The following is a 19,724-nucleotide window of genomic DNA, read 5'->3' as shown; positions in this document are numbered from 1 at the left end:
ATTTCTTAGGTAAAGAGAGTTACCTTGTATTATTATGTATTGCAAATTCCTAATTCCAGAATGCCATGGTCTAACAACAGAACTATTACAGTAGGTTCAGTATTGTGGGGTTTATGATAAATATTTCATGAGGTTTATTAGTTTATTATTTGTTAAGTGCTTAGACATGAGAAATTTTGTGTTTTGCTAGTCTTTGTATAGAAATAGTTTCACCCAAGTTTCAGAAAATAAATATTTTGATGAATACAAGATGTGATTAAGACACGTAGTAATGAGAGGTATAAGAAAATGCAATTAAAAATTATAAATTTCAAGTGCAAAGCATAACACCATTATTTCTAAAGAGGTTGAACCTTCTTTTTCAAAACCATCTCTCTTTTTCTCTAATAAAGCTAAAATACCACCCTTTAAATAGGCAGTGCCACTCTTTGGCTGGTAGGGAAGATAACGCTATTGCACTAGAAGTATGAAACTAAGAAGAATGCATAAAATTTTATTTTTAAACTTATTTACAAGAAGATATTGCACCAATCCATTGTCCTTTTTTTCAGTTCAACATGTTAAGGAAAAGCCTGTTATTTACAAAGGTAAAAACAGAAGAGCAAAAGAAGACTGAAAGAAATCAGAAAGAATAAAGTTTATTTAAGTTGCTAAGTACAGTTTATTACCTGACCACAGCCCACATCCAGTATGATCTAAAATATTTTTTATCATATATATATCTGTAATTTCAGAAATCTTCACATCTCCCTGTAGGTGCAACTCTTATCTTTTACACTACTCACAAGAAGGTCTACACAAAATAAAGGCTAACCAGCCTAGCTTAACTTAATAGTTTTATTTCTCCAGGAAAGTGATGCTCCTTTAGGTAAATTGAGAAAGCTACATAGTATTATACATGTATTGGAAAAGTAGTGATAAACCAGGCATGAAGGTCTTCATTCATCCTAAAATCCATGAGGAAAAGTCTGCTGATGTTTGAGGGTTGATTAAAGACACGTCCAGTCCAAATGACATTAGCAGAGTGTATGGTCCTGTCTCATTCTATCTGCCACTAGGCCTGTCATGGTGCATTTCTGGGCTGTAAGTAAGTAGAACAATCATGACCCAGAGATGAAGCAATGCCTGGTGAAAAAGACAAAACAAAACAAACCCCAAAAGATTAACTTATCAGCACTGACAAACATCATTCACAGTAGCAGTAAATATGAGAGCTCTCAATGACAGCTAATAAATCCTAGTTTTGGAGAAATATTTTTATTAAACATTTTCCATATTATTCACATACTACTTAAAAAAAAAAAACCAAACCCAAAATAAATCTTATTTGCACATTGAAATGCTGAGTCAGATTCTGAAGTCCTTTGCAGGAAACAAAAGATTTTACAGAAACAGCAAAACTAAAGCAGACTGGTTTCCTACAGATTGATGTTTTCTGGCTTCTCTTTCCCTCCATGCTCCAGTAACTCCAGCTGTTCTGACATCCAGCCCCAGCCAGTACATTATGTGATTTGCCTTGAGTGACTGCTAAGCCACTACTCCTGTCCTAGATGGCTGATACCAGACTGTGTAAGATAGATGAGTTCTCCTTTCCTTACCACAGGCACTGATACGAGGTATTTTTATGAACTTTTTAGAAATGTTAATTCTCATTGAAATTTGTCTGAAACTATCCATTTAGAAGTTGCTGTGGGTGCAACAAGGGAGAAAACTGACATTACATAAGCCACATTTCTCTAAAAAAAATAAACAATTCAAGTTACAATTGTCATAAGTTTCAAGCTGAAAAAGAATAACTGCTGCTGACTGCCCAATATACAGCTCCTATGCAACCATCATTGAGTTTCACTTCAGACAGTACCTTAGGTGTTAGAAGTCTTCAATGTTTTGATGCAAATAACTTTGTTCACCTATTGACACGACCAAGTCATGAACAGGAAGAAGAGAGAGCCTAGGGATTAAACAGCCCAGCTCCCTTCTGTAACAGGCTGAAAGAAGAAATTGCACACAGGAACTGCTGTTTCACTGGAAACAGTGACAGCCGTTCTTGGAAACTGTGTTCAGAAGTATCATTATGCCTTTTCAAGGAACATATTTTTTTTTTACATTTCAAAGGCTCTAAGGCTCAACTAGTGGAGTATTTCCAAGCAGAGCAGACTGCACACCCACCTCACCACAGGTCACTTTAACCAAAAGACATCTGCCCTCCAGTGGAAATCAGAGGAATTTAGTTTTATCAATTGCAAGTCTGTATGAGCAACTTTCTACTATTTGCTTAAACCTAACAAGAACAATTTTTCTTGCTACTTCTTCAGCTACCAGAAATTATTAATCACTGAACAAAACGTGAAGAGCCAAATATAAAAAAAGTTACGACAGATGTCATTTTCCTAAATGCAGTGAACATAGGTGTAGTGAGTTAACCTTGGCAACAAATCACTTTTATGTTGTATTTTAGTAGTAAATATCTACCTATACAGACTTTTAAATGGTATTTACATAAACATCTTTAAGACTGCTAAACTAAGAATTCCTGGGAAAACCTGAAAACCGCCAAGCAACACGACTCCCAAAATGCTGTTACCTAAGTACTGTTTAAGCCTGCTTTGCAAAAAAAAATACATTGAAGAGTTAATTATAGAGCCTTTTGAACACCAAACACCTTGCAGTTTAAGAAATGTTATATAAAATGAGCTAAAATCTTACTCACCATGTAAATGATTACGAAGACTCTTGCTATGGGATACCGCCTTAGAAAGATTCCCAGCCGAATGCTACACAAGCACAAGAGGAAAAAAACCAAAATGCACGAGTCAGCTCTGAGCAACAAAATTCCTTTTCCTTTCATTCCAGTCGCCACAAACTCATAAACATCAACTAATGTCATACACATGGCTTTGTTTCTGACTTGGAATTTCACTTAATATATTTAAGACATTGAACAGAGTGAGAAAATTCCAAACTGAGACCATAATGAAGAGTTTGTGAAAAAGAACCATGACTCAAGAGTTGTGCAGGCATTTTAAAATTCACAAATATGCTGTATGTATGGCAGGTTTTGTTACCTGAAGAGTGGTAATGAATTTCTTAAAAAGATTTAAGCAACCAAACCCTTGGATTCCTTTGAAAAAACCTATGGATCACTACCATTCTTTCATTTCCCTAGATTAAAAGACACGAGTTTTCCAAGTTTCCCACTACAGCTCTACGAAAGGTACTGCAGTAGATGTGTGCTCAGTCCTGCCGGTTAAAAAACCCCATGTGCATGCTGGAGTGAGTGTGATACTGCCAAGTGAAGTTCAGTATTAAAACATCACATATGGAAACCATGGGAATCTCGATATTCTTCATGTGAAATTAAGTACCATGGAAGCAGAAAGGACTTCCTATCATGGTAACTTGCATTCAGTGGATCAAAAAAATATTACTTAATTTTGTTTTCTGTTGGTATTTGATTCAAGTTTTGATGCAGACCTTTGTTGAGAACAATTAGCCCAACTGCTCAGAAAAGGGATCAAAGCAAAATCTTTTGCTGCATCCACAATGACCTTTGTTTACTAACTCCTCGAACAGATTATATTTCAAGGTCTCGTCTTCATTAAGATGCTTTAAAAAGACTGCCTCACTAATAGACTCTTACAGTGTTTACCCCAGACAGTAAAAAATTCTGAAAGTGAGAAAGGTAGAAGATGGTCATGAAAACTGTAAGGGTTTTTTTGTATACAGTTTAGTGATTCTATCAAAATCCACAAGAGTGCGGACTATAAGTCTCAAAATCCTAAGGATATTAATATAGGAAAGCCCAAGTGAACTAGGTTAATATTTAGTCATTTACACCACACTTAAGCTTAACTATTCTTTGCTTTTACCTTCATAGAAGCAATTGAAAATAGGTGTGCCACTTGAAAAGAATGAAAGGATTCCAGCAATTACAAAATGCATTTCCTTAGTACACTCTTACCTGAACTGATCTATGCTACTGGCAGCTTTTCGAACCCTCCCATACATTCCTGCCACGTTAGTATCCACGTCGCTGAACAGGACAGGAACGTTACGCATACGAGCGCCTGTTGGAAGGGACAAAACCATAAAATCTCATCAGTGCAAAGCCAGCCAGGCTATTGCTTAAGTAAAACAAATGAACAAGTTTATTGCAAAGATATACAAAAATAACACAAAAACATTGACTAATCTGACTTGTTAGTGCTGTTTTGCTGAGGGCAGAGGAGTGTGCTTTGAGAGAGGAAATCCGGATAAACTTACAATCAGAACAAATGTTTCTTCGATTTAGTGTTATTTTTTCAGGCTCATTTTAGTTTGCTAGGTGGACATTTTGATATTAAATTCTATAATGTAATAATAATTCTGTTATTAGGTGTATAAAATGATAGGTTTGATGCTGTGACATTTACCCCATTTGCTTTAGTTCTCATACAATAAACCTTCAACAGCATTTATGATACTAACTTATACATTCCAAAATTTTATACTTTACTTTTTTTTACTATGTATCAATTTTATGTAAAAAGACTCCCAGATAATGTTACCTTTGTGCAACTAGACTTCAGCCTTCTGAAGTTTTTAAAAACAAGCCAAAAGGAAATACATTTCAAAACTGCTTGTTCTCATTTTATTGTAAAAGGTTTTCATAAGCAGAGAAACAGAAGTCTGAATTCTCATTTTACACCTCTTGGTAATTGTCCATTGCTTTTAGATTTACTTACCATATATACAAAATTACAACCTCCGATGTTGAAAAGTAACATCTCAAAAGCATGGTTCACCTGCTGAGGTTCTCCTAGAGCTATACAGTACTGACAAACAAACCTCAGCAGAACCATCGTATTTCAAGCTGCTTTCAAGAAAAACAGAAAGCCAGGAGGAAACTTATTTCAACCAGATTCTGATCAAGAATCAGAAGAAGGTATTCCATTCTTGCTCACCTCTCAAGCACTTAACAAGAGACTTACATCCTGCTTCTGACATTCAGTTTAAACCAGAAAAGACTTATTTGCACTTGTGACAGGATTTGTAAATATGATAGCTCCAATAGTGCCACAGTATTGAGAACTAAAGCTTAATGTTGCTTTATTAAGTTTAAAGTCATTTACACACAAAAAGGAACATCTATTTAACTATTTTTTAATGACTGACTGCTGTTGACAAGGTCCCTGGCATAAATAAGCTGCATATTTTCAGCATTTTTTTTTCCTTATAAACTCATAGACTTTCAGGGAGAGGCATTAGGAAATACAAAGGCCTGAACTGTAGAAAGGACAGAGTTTTAAGTGTTGTGTTTCCTTATTTACCTTCAGCACCATCGATGCCTGCCATGTTAATGGAAGGTCCATTAGAGTTAGTGCCTTGGATAGCCTTCAGCTGTTGCTCAAGTCGTTCCAATTGATAGACAAGTGAGTTTTTCTCTGTGCTCAGGCTCTCTAACATGGTTTGCTTCTGAATTAGGGTTTCTGTCAGCTGATGAAGACGATTTTCTAATTCTGTCTGACTACTACTACTCAGGGCCTTGTTTGTGAGCTAAAACACAAAGCAAAGCAAAAAATACCAAAAAAAACCAAAACAGAGTAAGTTCAGAACTAAGTTAGGCCATCACAGAGTTTTTACAGGATAATATTATCAGAATTATCACTGATGAGCACTGTAAAGAAGACATTTAATTTCAACAGTTGCTACAAGATTTTACATGACAGAAAAAAGGTATGTTAAAATGTATTCCTGTTTTCCACTCCTAATAATATGAATACTTCTATATAATCTATATAATTACAAAAACCATTATATGCCTCAGAGCTGAGTTTAAAATGGCAGGCATGAGAATAGCAAGATAATGCAGCCTTGCTGTCATACTTGCAACTTAACAAAACAAGGGAGTAAAACGTTCTGGAGTGACGAAGGAACAACTCAGTACAAACGGGGAGAATTTGATACCATTCTATCGGAAAGCTTGAATGAAAATGGTGACAATGCAGGATACATTGCAGAAGAACTGAGAAGTGCTGAGGCAGAAAACATGATTTTATGAGCAAATAGAAACTGCAAAGACAGCAAAAGAAAATATGGATCACGTCATTCAATTTGCAGAAATAGATGTAATGCACCAGGACAAGTGCAGGTAGTCCTGAAGCCATTATAACGATAATCATCCACCAACAGGCTCAAGAAATTTTCATCACAATAACACAACAATTTTGACACTATAACTGTACAGCTGACCATAGTTGACCCTAGCTGACCAATTTCTCTACATACAGACCACTGTTCATTATGCCAAGATAATTCACACAAAATGAGGCATATGCTTTCATGCTGCCCAAGGAGACTGTGGATGCTGACAAGTATCAACAAGGCTCCAAAAGTGTTTAGGCTGATTCAAGGAAAACAGGTCTATAAGCATACTGGTGGGATTTAGCAGGGACTTACTAGGGACTTAACATCCCGAAGTGAGTACAAGGGAGTGAAGAAAGTGTCCAGGCTCACATACTGGCCCCACTGCCACAGTCCAAGACAAAACAGTGGGCTATATGGCTCACTGAGCCTGCAGGACATTACATCCATTCTCATGTCCAGTTAAAAGGATCCTGGCAGAAAACATGATGATTGAATCAAGTGCCAAGGAGGTTTGTTTAGTTTTCAGAAGAAAAATGTTGACCCAGCACTGCTCTATCAGGTCTAGTGGGGACACAGATTGACTCTTGCCCACCCCCCACTTCCAAGGCAAAAGCATGTGCAATTATAAATTAGGCTATTTACTCCTGCACAGTTCCCTTCTTGTACTCCTTCCACTCAAAACTCTACTCTGTATTGAAAGCAAGCACACTGCAACACACTAATAGAGCCTTTATGTTGCTTTTGTACAAGTAATGTGTTTTCATCATTTTCATAAAGCGATAAAGTTATTTTCTATACAATACCTGATTTCTGAGCTTTTGAATTTCTTCCTCTCTGTCTTTTATTCTGCTTTGCAAAGTAGTCTTTGTTCGATACAATTCTTCTTCTGTATAATGAAGTTCCTACAGCACGTATCACAACCACAAGTAAAAGATTTGGTATATGTACATATTTTGAGAAACAGTCTCCTATCAGGAGTTTCACAGTAGAACACAAGAAGGCAATATGTTGCAATAAAGTATAAGCTGAAATTTAATCTTAGCTAAGTGTCTGACTAGGGTAGGGAAAAATAAATAAGAGAGATGAGTATGAAGACACAACCTACGAGACTTGTAAAACTCTTCTGTGGAGACTGACCTAATAGAAATACTAATCTAACAATCAAAATTTCATTGGAACTATGATTTAACTTCCTCATACTTTCATTGTTCATTATGTTGTTATCTTGAAATAATGTCAATTATGTAACAAACAATTAGGAAATACTTTGGAGTGGAATACTTATTTCTAAGAGAAACCCATCAATCAAAGATACTACTTTTTGAAAGTGTTTAAAAAACCCTGGCATATACAGAATTCTGTATGACACAGATCTTCCTTTAAAGTTTAGGAAGAATGAACATAATGAATGTGAAAGGTGAAGGAATATTAGCAAGGGACAATTTAATAAACAACACATTCGATCATAAATTTTGTCATTCCCATGATTTAGTGGCTATTTTAACTCTGATTTCAAGACCTGCTATGCTTATCTTTTAAATTAAGACAGTCTTCAAGTCTCTGTTTAACTTCAGCTGCCAGTCACTACAGAAACAGATAATCCTACTCTCCCTTCAAACCATCAGATGTCCAAGGGAAAAAAACCTCTACTTATTTTCCATCTTCAGTCTCACAAACCTTATGGAAATAGTTAAAGGAACTCCCAGATAGGACAGACAGTAATTGTATTAAGTATCAACGCACCAAATTATGTTAAAAGTACACATAAATGTGTGTCATCCAGAGGAATACTTCAGTTTCTGCAATAACTGATAATGTCTGGCTGTGGGGGGTTTTGGGTTGGGTATTTTGTGTGTGTGTGGTGGAGAGGGGAGTTAATACTAACTGACTTCAATTTTCTCTATGTAGTATTGATTCAAGTGTGCCCCTCAGAAGGAGAGGAGTAATATACTATCTACCATCTGCTTTGGCATAATAAACATCATCAAGATCAGACCTCAAATTCTGCCTTTTAATTAGTTCAAGCTGCTAGCATCTCATTAAAATGCAGTTTCTGGAAGGACAGATAATCCTGTAAGATAAATTGTTCCTAGCAGATACAATGTACTCTCCTGCTTTCCTCATTATTATTTCTCTTTACATGAGCTTTTACTTACAGTGAAATTTTCTAATGGGGTGCAAAGCATTTGTCTTAATTTCTACCGAATAATAGGTTTGTTCCCAATCATGAGTTTGCCTTTCCCCCCACTTCTTTTGATCATAAAACTGCTTAAATCAAGAGAGTTTGTTTCAAAAATTACACAAACTGACAAAATTCATTGCAGATTCACAGACTGCATTAATATAATTTTATCAGCAATTGTCTAACAGAGCAGTTTGGAAGTAACAACATTTAAATTCAGAACTGAGTGAAGAATCTATGAATTGGTTCTACAGTAACATTGTTTTAGGAGCTAAATCTTATGTAGTACTTGACCACTGGAAGTTCTATAGTAACCTATTTTACGACTTGAGTTTCTCCATATAAATAGCTGTTACAAATGTTACTACATCCCTATTGTTTCATCCTTCCTTTGCTGAATTAAATTTAATACCATAATCAATTTTGTGCACCCTCCAGGGTAATGTTTATTCTTTAATATATCAGCAACATCTCTGTTTATCCTGAGTTTCCATAAGGCCCTGGCCATTCCTTAGTAATGATTGCACTTTGTTTGGCTTAGTGACATTCATTAAGCTTTTGGGGATTCCTTCGGAACACTAGACAAAAAATAACTCAAATATTGTATCAGCAACTCTCTTATTAAACCAAACACTTTACTGATTATACCACATGAGGCCTAAAGGAAGACCAATTAGTTTTCAAGATATCCTTACCTGTTTTTGCCGTTCTAGCTCAGCTTCTGCCTCTTGCTTGGCCTTTTTATGTGCTGCTATTTGCTCTTGCAGGTCTTGAAGCTGCTCTCTTACTGACTCAGCTTCACTCACCTGTTGAGTCTCCATATCCTGCAATGAACAGAAATGTTACCACTTCAGCAGCATTCAAACAATACTGCAATCTGTCACAGGTAACAACAACAACAACAAAAAGCTGTACCAGCCATAGCGCTTCAAATGAAAATTAAGACAAGAGTATATTAAATAAATGACATTTGGTCATTTTATACAGAATATTTTTACCAATATAGTAATAAAAAAATGCATTTTGTGAACATTACAATCCTCTACTTTTTCCTTTCTACTGTCTACAGGCTAAAAATGTGTAAAGTAGGCTTTCATGCAACTGCTGGGTTGAGCCAATTGTCAGCAGACAACTCAGATTACAGCTGCTTCAAGGATTATTAGCCCTTGCAGAAAAGGATATATAGGTGATCTACACAGAAATCACCATGCTTGTCTGGAAATAAATGCTTGCCTCAAAAGAGGCATGCAGTAGTGAGGGAAAAAGAAGTGGTACCTATGGTATTCTTCACACATCCTTAAGTGGTGAGGGAGAACATGGAAAGAAATAGGGTATCAGTAAGCAGTTGTCGCACCACAAGCAAAAGTTGGCTCACTTTAATTCCAAGACAAACAAATGCTAGAAACAACAGCCCTGAAGTATACAAGAAACAATCCTTTGTGCATGGTTAACTCCAAATACACATGTACATGATCATAGCTACCTGCAGTTCTGTTCTCAATTGCTGTATTTGCCCCATCAGTTTTTGTATTTCTTCTCTCTGAGTGTCTCGCTCATGTCTTAGTTCTTCTAATTCCATTGTGTTTGCAGTGTTGCTATCCAGGCCTTCAATACCAGAACCTTCTTTTAAGCTGTTTATCAACTTTTCTTTAGACTGAAAATAAACCAATGATTATTTAGCGCAGTATTTAACAAGTGCTCACCTACAATCTACCACAGTAACTTCGGTTTAAAATGAAATGTAAACAAAGACCTGCTTTATCTGTTCTATTAAACCAAGAGAACAATGACCCTATGTATTTAAAAATGAAAATGCTTCCCTAGTGATATTTTTTTCTTACTTCTTGTATGCCAAAAGACTGGATTTACCAAAAGCCTGTGTTACCCGAAGGAAGAGTACAGCTTTTCTTGTTAGTAGTAACTGCAATGCTAAACAATTTTGGCTTTCCAGCTACCATAAGAGAGCAGACAGACACAAACAGACTAAAGGCAAAATGACCCTCTTTCCGTCCATTCTTTCTCCTGCCAACAAAGCCAAATAAGAGCCAAATACAGAAATAAGTAACTCTTCTGGGTCAGAGGATGAGCCACTTTACTCAGAGTCAACACGATAGCCTAATGTTCATGTCTGATCTCATTCTTCTCCTGTTTATCAAGGCGACGTAAAACCTGCCCTTCAATATTCTTGGCTCAAGAATACTAGTGGAAAAAAATGTAGGCTGCATCTATTTATTTAAGATTGGACTCTTGGATTCAAAACATGTAGATAGATGTTGCATGGTAAGTGCAATGGTTCACCTGGATTCTTCTTTAAGTTCAGGATCTGCACTTCCATTTCACTCAATCTGTAAACTTTAAATAGACAGGTAGCTGTTTTGTATAAGTATCACTGTAGATATGACCCAAAAATATATTACAGGTCACACACACACACACAAAAAACCCCCCAACAAATTAGATTCTTTGAAGCATAACACCTTATAAAAAAAAAACGTTGTGTATGATCAAAAAATGCTTACTTGGAGTATGCGAGTAGCCTTCTGCTTATAGTCTGTCAGTTCCTGCTTTGCAGATTCTAGGTGGGTTTTAGTTACTTTGACTTGCTGCTGAAGCTCATCAGCTCGCCTCTTCTCATCTAAATACTTTCTTTCTGCTACAGTTATCCCTTCTGCCAAGTTCTGACGTTCTGCTTCCATTTTACTTAGACGAGCTGCAAACTCATTCTATTAGCAATAAAGAAACAATACTTTAAGTATGGTCTTAACTTGAACCTAAAAAGGAAAAATGAAAGTTTAAAAGCAGCTACACATGACCCAATATCTCATTTCCACTGCCTCCAACTTTAAGATGCATTAGTGCTATGTGGAAAGAAATCCTGCTTGCTTAAACAAGTGCAAAATAATAATCAGTAAAAACATTCATTTCTTTCAATCACCAGAAATAGTGAGAGAATAGCAATCTTCCTATTTACATTTATTTGGTTAACAAAAAGTAAGCTTCCCCCTCAAAACGTATTATCAAATGTAGTCTGTCACATTTTGAAGTACTTTAAAAAACCAAACAAAAATCAGATGCTGATAAGGATTTTCCAAGATGCTACTATACATAACAAAGACCACGATAAGCATGGAAAGAAATCTCTAGTAATGCTGTACTCACATCTTTACCATAGAAGTGATCATCCAGCTTAAAATTCTTAAGATTACCTATTAACATTGTGTAACCAATTATTGTATAACAGCACAGCATGGAAAATTTGATTATTGACTTGGTTCTAAAATGTTATAAGTTACCATGAAAAAAACCCAGCAGCATTATCAGCATTAATCCGCAAAATCTTTCAATCATAAAGCTTTCAAAATAACATTAAAAAAAAAATAGCATCACTTAGAGCAACCAACAGCACATCCTTCCATGCACTTAGTACCCTGAACAGCTATTGAAGTCAAGGGGAAGAGAGGGCAGTTGGAACCTCTCAGATTTGGTCTCAAAAGCAGAACCTGAACTCTTGTTTACTCTTCAAGCCTTACCTGCATTTGTTTGTAACTTTCTTGCTCTCGCTTCAGTGTAGAATCTGCATCACGAAGTCTCTCTTGAAGAGTTTGAAGGGCTTGATTTTGCAAACTGCTTCCCTCACTGTGGTCTTGTATTATCCTAAAAGAGTGATACATGCATTAATTGAAAAAGGAGGTATCTAGTGGAATTTTCAGGTAGAAATACAACCACCTGGTTTTCAGACCAGCTCTGAAAATGTACCCAGTAAATTATTGAACATGGTTGTCTACAGATGAGGCCTAGAATTAATGAATTGCATATCTCCACCCTGACCTAGAGTATCCAATTGCTGATTCATATCCTGGTGCTAAGGTAAGTCAGAAAAGTCTTCATATTTGTAGATAAGCAAATGTATTTTTCAAGACAAAGACACATGTCTTCAGATCTTCAGCTTCAAGGTTCCGACAAAAAACATAAATACATTATACAAAATGGATTCCAATGATCAGGTGACAATTGCCCCTATTTAATACTCATTTCCCTGTTCCCACTGCCAGCTATGAAACATGCTCAGAGTAAACTGTAATCCTCATATTTCAAATCTTGATACAATTCCTTTTCCCACTAGTTTATCCACTTTTATTCTTAGAGATTAAATTATCTACCTTGAATTTTCAAACTCACTACTATCTGTAGATTTATGAAGTACCGTGATTTTTCGCTCTGCAATGCCTCCAAAGCTTCTGTCCGAGCACTTAAGAGCTGATCAGCTTCTTGCAACCGTACTTTCAGCACAGCTAGCTGTGAATCCTTGGCACCAACAGCTTCTGTCAGATCATCAACTCGAGCTTGAAGTTCTCTAACCACCCTGTCACTCCTAGAATGGTCAACATTCCACTTCTCAACCTTTTCCCGGGATTTGTTCAATTCTACAAAACAAGAATTTTATATAAGTAGGTGCTGCAAGGTCCTGTAAGTGGTCAGGATGAACACACCACATTTCTTAAAGAAAGAAATTAAATACACCCAAGTTGAATTAACACTGAAACGTTATGAGCTACCAAGAAGTAACAAATGCCAGATCGGCTGTCAGGGCACAACCCATAAAATTTTGCAGGTGATCTCAAAACAGGTATTTCGTTCTCTGTCACACTGCAGTTGACACATTTTACCTGCCCCAACCTTTGCATTGGCCTACTATTGATTATCCCTGTGCAAGTAACCCTTTGGAAACACCTGCATAAAGCAGCTAGTTCAGCTCAATGTGACACTAAGCTCAATCTAAAAAACAGTAGAAAAACACACCAGCGTTGAAATAATGCATGAATCCTTACAGAGGCTTCTGATTTCAGACAAACATCCCATATTAAATTTCAACAGAAATTACAATTTTCTGGCTCATGTGATTAATTTGGGGGAAAAAAAGAGTGGTTCCTCAATTGCATATGTAACAGCAGGAGTTTGCTCAAGGCTTGAAGTGTTTAATTTATATTCACAGTTTTAATATTTGTAATTTCATTTGGCTTTTAAAGAGCTAGTAAAGTCATAGAAAAACAATAAATTTTGTATTTTTACTGTCAATTTCTAGGCATCAGAGATTGTAGCCTACAGACAGAAAGCAGTGAGATTTTTAAATACTTAATGGACTTTACTCGTTTAAAAATCAGCATTTTGAAAAGGCTGAAAAAAATGCAGGGAAAGTATTTTAGTACTAACAACATTTGCCAACATTGTTTTAACAAGATGTAGTTTTTGGAACTAACTTAATTGCATCATTTTAATCAATATTTGTGTTATCTTTGTAGTCAAACAAGCCTTTTACTTTCTCCCAGCCTATTATTCTGAAACCAATAATAATTTTGCTTGGTAAGTCATACATGCAGATTTAACTAGAAAGGTTTCATTACAAATAAAACCCACTAACCTAGAAGCAGCACTAGCATTTTAGTAATGTGTTACAGGCGAGTTTCCAAACCACAGTACCTTCTTGTGTTTCTTTGGACCTCTGAATTAATGAAGCCATTTCTTGGTTTAAAGATTGAACCTCATTCCGCAGCAGCTGATTCTCCAGGCGAAGATTGGATAGCTCATGTGACTTGAAATCATCGTTAGCAGAAAGGCTAGGATTAGTTACTGCACTTAGGGATGAATCCTTCACACCATCCCCTTGTGTTCCCAGTCCAGAATCTGAACTGTCTGGAGTTTCTGTACAGAGAGATGCAAGTTAGAATCAATGTACGTATTTGTAAGTTGCCTTGATATAAACAGCAATTCCATGTTCTACATCAGTGGCTAAATGCAGCAGCATCATAATAAATCAAAATAGCTTATCCTTGAAATGGAACACAGAGCTGCTTCTCCCAAGGGACTTGCACAAAAATAGAATTGTTGTACGTTATATACACATCATGCTGCGTTTCTGCTCATCCTGTAAGACAAGACATGGAAGCTATAAGATTTATTACATTAATGTCTCATTTAGGATTTTAAAAATATTAATACTTTTTAATGACTATGCTGCCCAGAGAGCTCTTCACAAGCTGAGAGACTAAGAGAATAGATGAAATATACATAGCAACCAATTAGAGGAAATTTTAGTACAAGTTCATACTGATTTCCCATTAAGATTTTTATTTCAAGGATGGAAATTTTATTTTAAAAACATCTATTCAGATGACACTGACATAATTTTGAGTCAGTTATCTTGATATCAAACCTAAACACGTAGCTTAGCCACATTGCTATTTTACGTATTTTACTTGTCTTTATGTAAAAAAAAAAAAAAATGAAGAATAATTTCAAACTTCACCCTACTGATAGTTCTGTACTAATAATGCTCTCAAAGTATTCTTCCAAAAGCACCGGTACTATGAGAAACCAAGATGCAATGATCTGAAGCATGATCTCTCCTTTCTCTAATGAAAAAACAGAAGGTAGATACACTCTGTCAAACTGTTAAAAGCTTTCTGCCAATACAAACTGTATTTCTCCAGACTATGGAAACCAAACCACAGGTTTTTATTTTTCATTTCTTTAAATCCTAGAACCTCAGTGAGAACTTTAAGGGAACTCCAGACAGCAATCTGAACAACAGTCCTTTGCAGGGAAGGAGGAACGAACAGCCTTTCCCCATCATGCATGAATGCACACAGCACCCTGTACTACTGCTGTGGAATTGATACATCCATTTTAAGTCTTAATTCCAGTGTGCAGAGAGCTGGAAGCTCTGCAGTAGTGTCTAGAACAACACAGCATGCAGTAAGCAAACAAACAGGTGATCCAAAAGTATTACTTCTGAATTCTGTACATTCCAGATGAGTCATTGCTGAAAATCCAGGGAGACAGACTGCAGCTCAGCTGTCACAACGTTATTTACCTCATCTTGTGATCAGCCACCAACCTGTTCCACCCTCCTTGTTAGTGCTGCAGCAGCTCTTATTAGCCAGAGCCCAGGGAACTGAGGCACATCATTAATTCCCAATAACACACTGACAAGTAGCAGCAGTGACAGCAACAATCCTTCCACATTTTCTCAAACCCCTTTCCTATTTAAATGGTTCTGAGAAGTGTCATATCCTTCCTTTCGATTCATTTACACAATTTATAAGACAATTTATCCTCATTACTTTGTCCAGAAACCTTCATAAATTAATGAAGCTAATAAAGCAAGAAATTGGCCATTTATAGCACATACTAGATTATATCCATGGCAGTGTACAAAGAATAACATTAATGGGTTTTGTCTGTAGCTACTGTGTCATAAGCTACTACAATAGATGCTATACAGAACATTTAAAGGACACACATATCCTTTATTCATATCCTGTACAATCAACTTCAAAAGCAGCATGCTCAAACTCTTCTGTTGTAATTGCATGCTTCCTCATGCTGGACAAGGGCAGGCAGTGTGCACTTGCAGCCCAGAAGGCAAATCACAATCTTGGCTGCATCAAAAGATGTGTTGCCAGCAGATCCAAGGAGGTGATTCTACCACTTTGCTCTGGTGAGACCTCACCTGGAGTACTGTGTACAGGTCTGGAGCCCTCAATATAGGATGGACAAGAACCTGATGGTGGGGATCCAGAGGAGGGCCATGAAAATGATCAGGAGGTTGGAGCACCTCTGCTATTAGGACAGGCTGAGGGAGCTGGGGTTGTTCAGCCTGGGGAAGAGGAGGCTCCAGGGAGACCTAATAGCAGCATTAGGGGGCCTACAGGAAGGATGGGGAGAGACTGTTTACAAATGCCTGCAGCGACAGGACAAGGAGCAATGGCTTCAAACTAGAGAAGGGCAGATTTAGATTTGATATTAGGAAGAAGTATGAGGGTGGTAGAACACTGGAACAGGTTGCCCAGGGAGGTGGTTGAGGCCCTTTCCCTGGAGATATTCAAAGTAAGACTTGATGAGGCCCTTGGCAGCCTAGTCTAGTTGGGCATGTCCCCGCTGACTGAGGGGAGGTCGAACTAGATGACCTTTGGAGGTCCCTTCCAGCCTGGACTATTCTATGATTCATTTGGTGGCTCTACAACGCAAACTCCACTCAAAAATTCTCAGATGAAAATTCAACAGGTCACACTGAACAAAACAATTATGCTGCTTAGGCACCTGGCAAGGCCATATTGCCAGGTCTAATGTATGTGAATTATTATTAGCATTAATAGACCTTACTGAAAAATTACAGACTTGGAAATCCAAAAATATTCACATCTTTGTAATGATCCTTTTGAAAATTTAAAGGTTTTTTTTCAAAATACTTAATGTATTAAGTTAAAAAAACTGGCATTTACAGTGCTTCACACATTCGAAGTACTGAACAAAAAAATAAGTATTTGAAGCACACTATCAAGAAATAATATAACCATTTGCTTCAATTGTGCAGCAGCAAGGGCTGAGTATCAATTGGACAGTCTTACAGAGAACACATCTCTGACACTTCCCAACCACGTTATCCTTTTGCACTGACATGAGAACAGCCCCAGCTTTTGACTGTCTAGCCTGGAGGCTCTTTCAGGCACCTGAATTTATACTGCAGTAATGAACTACTACTGGCAACTACTATCCTGGAGGCTTTATCTGTCTAGTTCTATGATGTCTGTAGTTGTGCAACAGCCTATCCATATCCAACTTTCCACTCTGCAGAACAAGCAAACTTGACACCTTATCCCTCTTCCATGGTGGAACAGTGAAAACCTCCCATCACCTCACATGGTACACTGGGCAATAGCCAACACCATCTACCAGTTGGTGAAAGTCACTCTCCTACATGGCAACAACAGGTAAGGGCCCCTGAGTGATCAAACAAGTGCAGCAGCATCTGTGTTTCTAAGTGGAGATATACGGGGGCTGATGCAAGGTTAGGTCATAGCTCAGGGAGGTGAAAGCAGCAATGAGGTAGACCAAGAACACAGAAGACATAGGTATTAATTATGGAGCCTGTCAGATCAGCATGGTATCTAAGATTATCCCAGTGATGAAAAAATGTTACACACCCTGCTGCACTCCACACATACTACCACTAAATGTTTCATGACATGACAGTAAAACCATCACCTAGCCTTACCCTAAACGAACTTGGGTTTTAAGTATCTCTATGTTCAATATTATTTAACTACCATTGCCTTGACTCCTGATGGAATTATCTTCAGCAGTTTTTGCACTCTGTGTACTGGTAGACACAGAACTTATGCTTGAAGTCCGAGAGTGATTTTGAAGAACGGGTGCTTTGCTCTTCTCTAATTTTTTAGAGTCCATCTTTCCATTAGGCTCTTTCTCTGAACTGTTGAGAAAATCAAATAGCAACTCATCATCAGGTTCCGACTTTTTTCTTCTCACAAAGTGTGATGCAGCTCTCGGTGTGGATACATTTTCCACTGGCAAAGTAACCTCCGAAGACGTTCTACGTGCTGGTTTAACATTTGCTGTTCCTGCTAGGATTGTGGCCTTTTGATGCTTAATATTATCAGCTGCTGAAGAGATGTAGGCTGCTTTGGATGACATCTGATATTTCAGTTCTCCAGTACGCTGATGCAGTTCAGAATATTCATTGGCAGAGTCCAAATTCTTATTATCATAAACTGCACTGCTGGCTGTGTCTTTTTTGCTCAGAGCTGATGCAGCACCTTGATCAACTCTGTTGAGGAGATCCTCTGCCTTTCCAGCAAGATCGGCAAGCCAAGACATGATGGATGTCTGTTGGTAAACTATAAAATTAAAATTTCAGGGACCATACCCTGCGAAAGACATAGAACAATTACAAATCAGACTGGCGTTGATAAGGCAAGGTGCATGGGTTACCCGAACAACTGTAGGGTTATTCTCTATGAGTGCTGCAATTATGTTAATACTTTCCTTCTACTCGGTATTTTGCTGCTTTGATAACTGACGATTCAGTGGAACTGCTCCACAACAAACTCTGCAGTCTGCTATCCGTCGTGCGACAGTAGCACGGGGGACAGGTGTATGCCCACACTTGCAGAAAGGGCCTGCGAGACTACACAGGTGACGTGCGTCTCTCTCCCAGTTCCCGGGAAGGTCTTCTTCAACCCGGAGCAGGTTGTGGAGGGTTCCCTGGCCGAGTACACCCACAGTGGGAAAGGGAAAACGCAGAAACGGGCAAGGCCGGGAGAAAGGGCGACGTTCAGGGTGGCCGCTGGCTCCCTCCCTGCCCACCCTTAGCACTGCTGCCAGTTCCCGGCCCGCCCCCTCCCCCCCCGACAGCTGGCAGCCCTCATGAGCGGCAAAGACCTCAGCACAACCCGGCCTCACCTCGGCCCGAGAGAAGCCGTGAGGGGCAGAAGGGTAGAGGGGAAAGAGACACCGGACGGCGACGGTCACTGCGAGGCCCCCCACCGGGCTCGACGGCGCAACCGCGTCTTCCGGTAGACGTGGCTGCCTTCCGGGACGCCGGGCGCAGGCGCAGGCAGCGCCGGGAACTGCGTGAAGTGGCGTGGCGCGCCAGGCCCCGCCTGGCGGGAAGGGTGGAACGGAGCGGGAGGGCTTGGGGAAACCGCTGCCCGTAGCGCGGGAACAGTCGTTGGTGTTTACACTCTCCCCACCTCTGTCTTGTGATGGCAAGAGGAGCTCTAGCACTGCAGATAAGCGGGGAGGTGTCAGGGAAGGTGTTCGAGGTGGTTGTTAAAAACAGCTAAGCGTGATCTTACCGTTCCTGACACCGGCTTTAAGGATGGCGCTTGACCTGATGAGAAACTCGTTGCCTCTGCTCAGAAATGGTGGCTGAGCCGTTCGGGGTGCGCCTGGCCCACTCCAGGCCCAGAATGCCCTTCTCCTTGTCTCTGCTCTCCAGATGGGGATGTCAGACCGTCGTACAGGACATCATCCTGGAGAAAGAAAAAACACCTCAACCTTTATATTGCCAATAAATTATGGCATTACTGTGAATTACATGGATAAATCCTGGAGCTGTAAACGTGTAGACTGACTATCCAAGTGTGAATCTTAATATGGAGTGAAGTGTGTATTTACCAAGAGAGAGAAAAAAGAGCATTCTTCATGACAGTGGTAATGAGTAATTCAGTTGTTTGGAATCCAAGTGCAGATAGCCACAATGATACTGCAAACAGCACATATTTAGACATAATTTTGTCTAGGAAAAAAAATAGTAAAAGTATGCATGCAGTGAGGTTTAGGAAGTATGTCAGTCAGATATGAGGAGACTCAGATTGCCTGAAGTGAAGAAGAGACAACTGTTTTTACAGTTTTCAGTGGATATTTCATAGGTATGAAAATGCTGATGAACTAGAATTGCAATAAATAACATTAAGCCTACTGCTGGCCTTTACCTTATTCCACAATTTTTTAACACATTCCCAATTGTGTAGTCACAAAGGTCATTTGGAAGCCACTGTCTGCAAAGATGTATCTGTAGTCTTTTAACCTTTAAACTTCTCCTTTTCCCTCCTCC

At 38.4% G+C, this 19,724-nt stretch overlaps 1 protein-coding gene across 1 annotated transcript; it reads right to left on the bottom strand.

Annotated features, from left to right (window-relative positions):
- Positions 1–657: 657 nt before the first annotated feature.
- Positions 658–17,983, bottom strand: GOLGA5 (golgin A5). The gene is made up of 12 exons (XM_054400310.1): positions 17,416–17,983; positions 13,787–14,008; positions 12,513–12,732; positions 11,839–11,962; positions 10,828–11,031; positions 9,792–9,962; positions 9,004–9,132; positions 6,930–7,028; positions 5,310–5,535; positions 3,962–4,067; positions 2,711–2,774; positions 658–1,125 (listed from the first exon to the last, which is right to left on the bottom strand). Exons 1-12 carry the CDS (start codon positions 17,981–17,983, stop codon positions 1,045–1,047), a joined length of 2,214 nt encoding a protein of 737 aa, XP_054256285.1. The 3' UTR covers positions 658–1,044.
- Between the last annotated feature and the right edge of the window lie 1,741 nt (positions 17,984–19,724).

This window comes from Indicator indicator, chromosome 4 (assembly GCF_027791375.1).
Source record: "Indicator indicator isolate 239-I01 chromosome 4, UM_Iind_1.1, whole genome shotgun sequence".
Classification (NCBI taxonomy): Eukaryota; Metazoa; Chordata; class Aves; order Piciformes; family Indicatoridae; genus Indicator; species Indicator indicator.
This window is presented reverse-complemented; position numbering and strand designations above follow the sequence as displayed.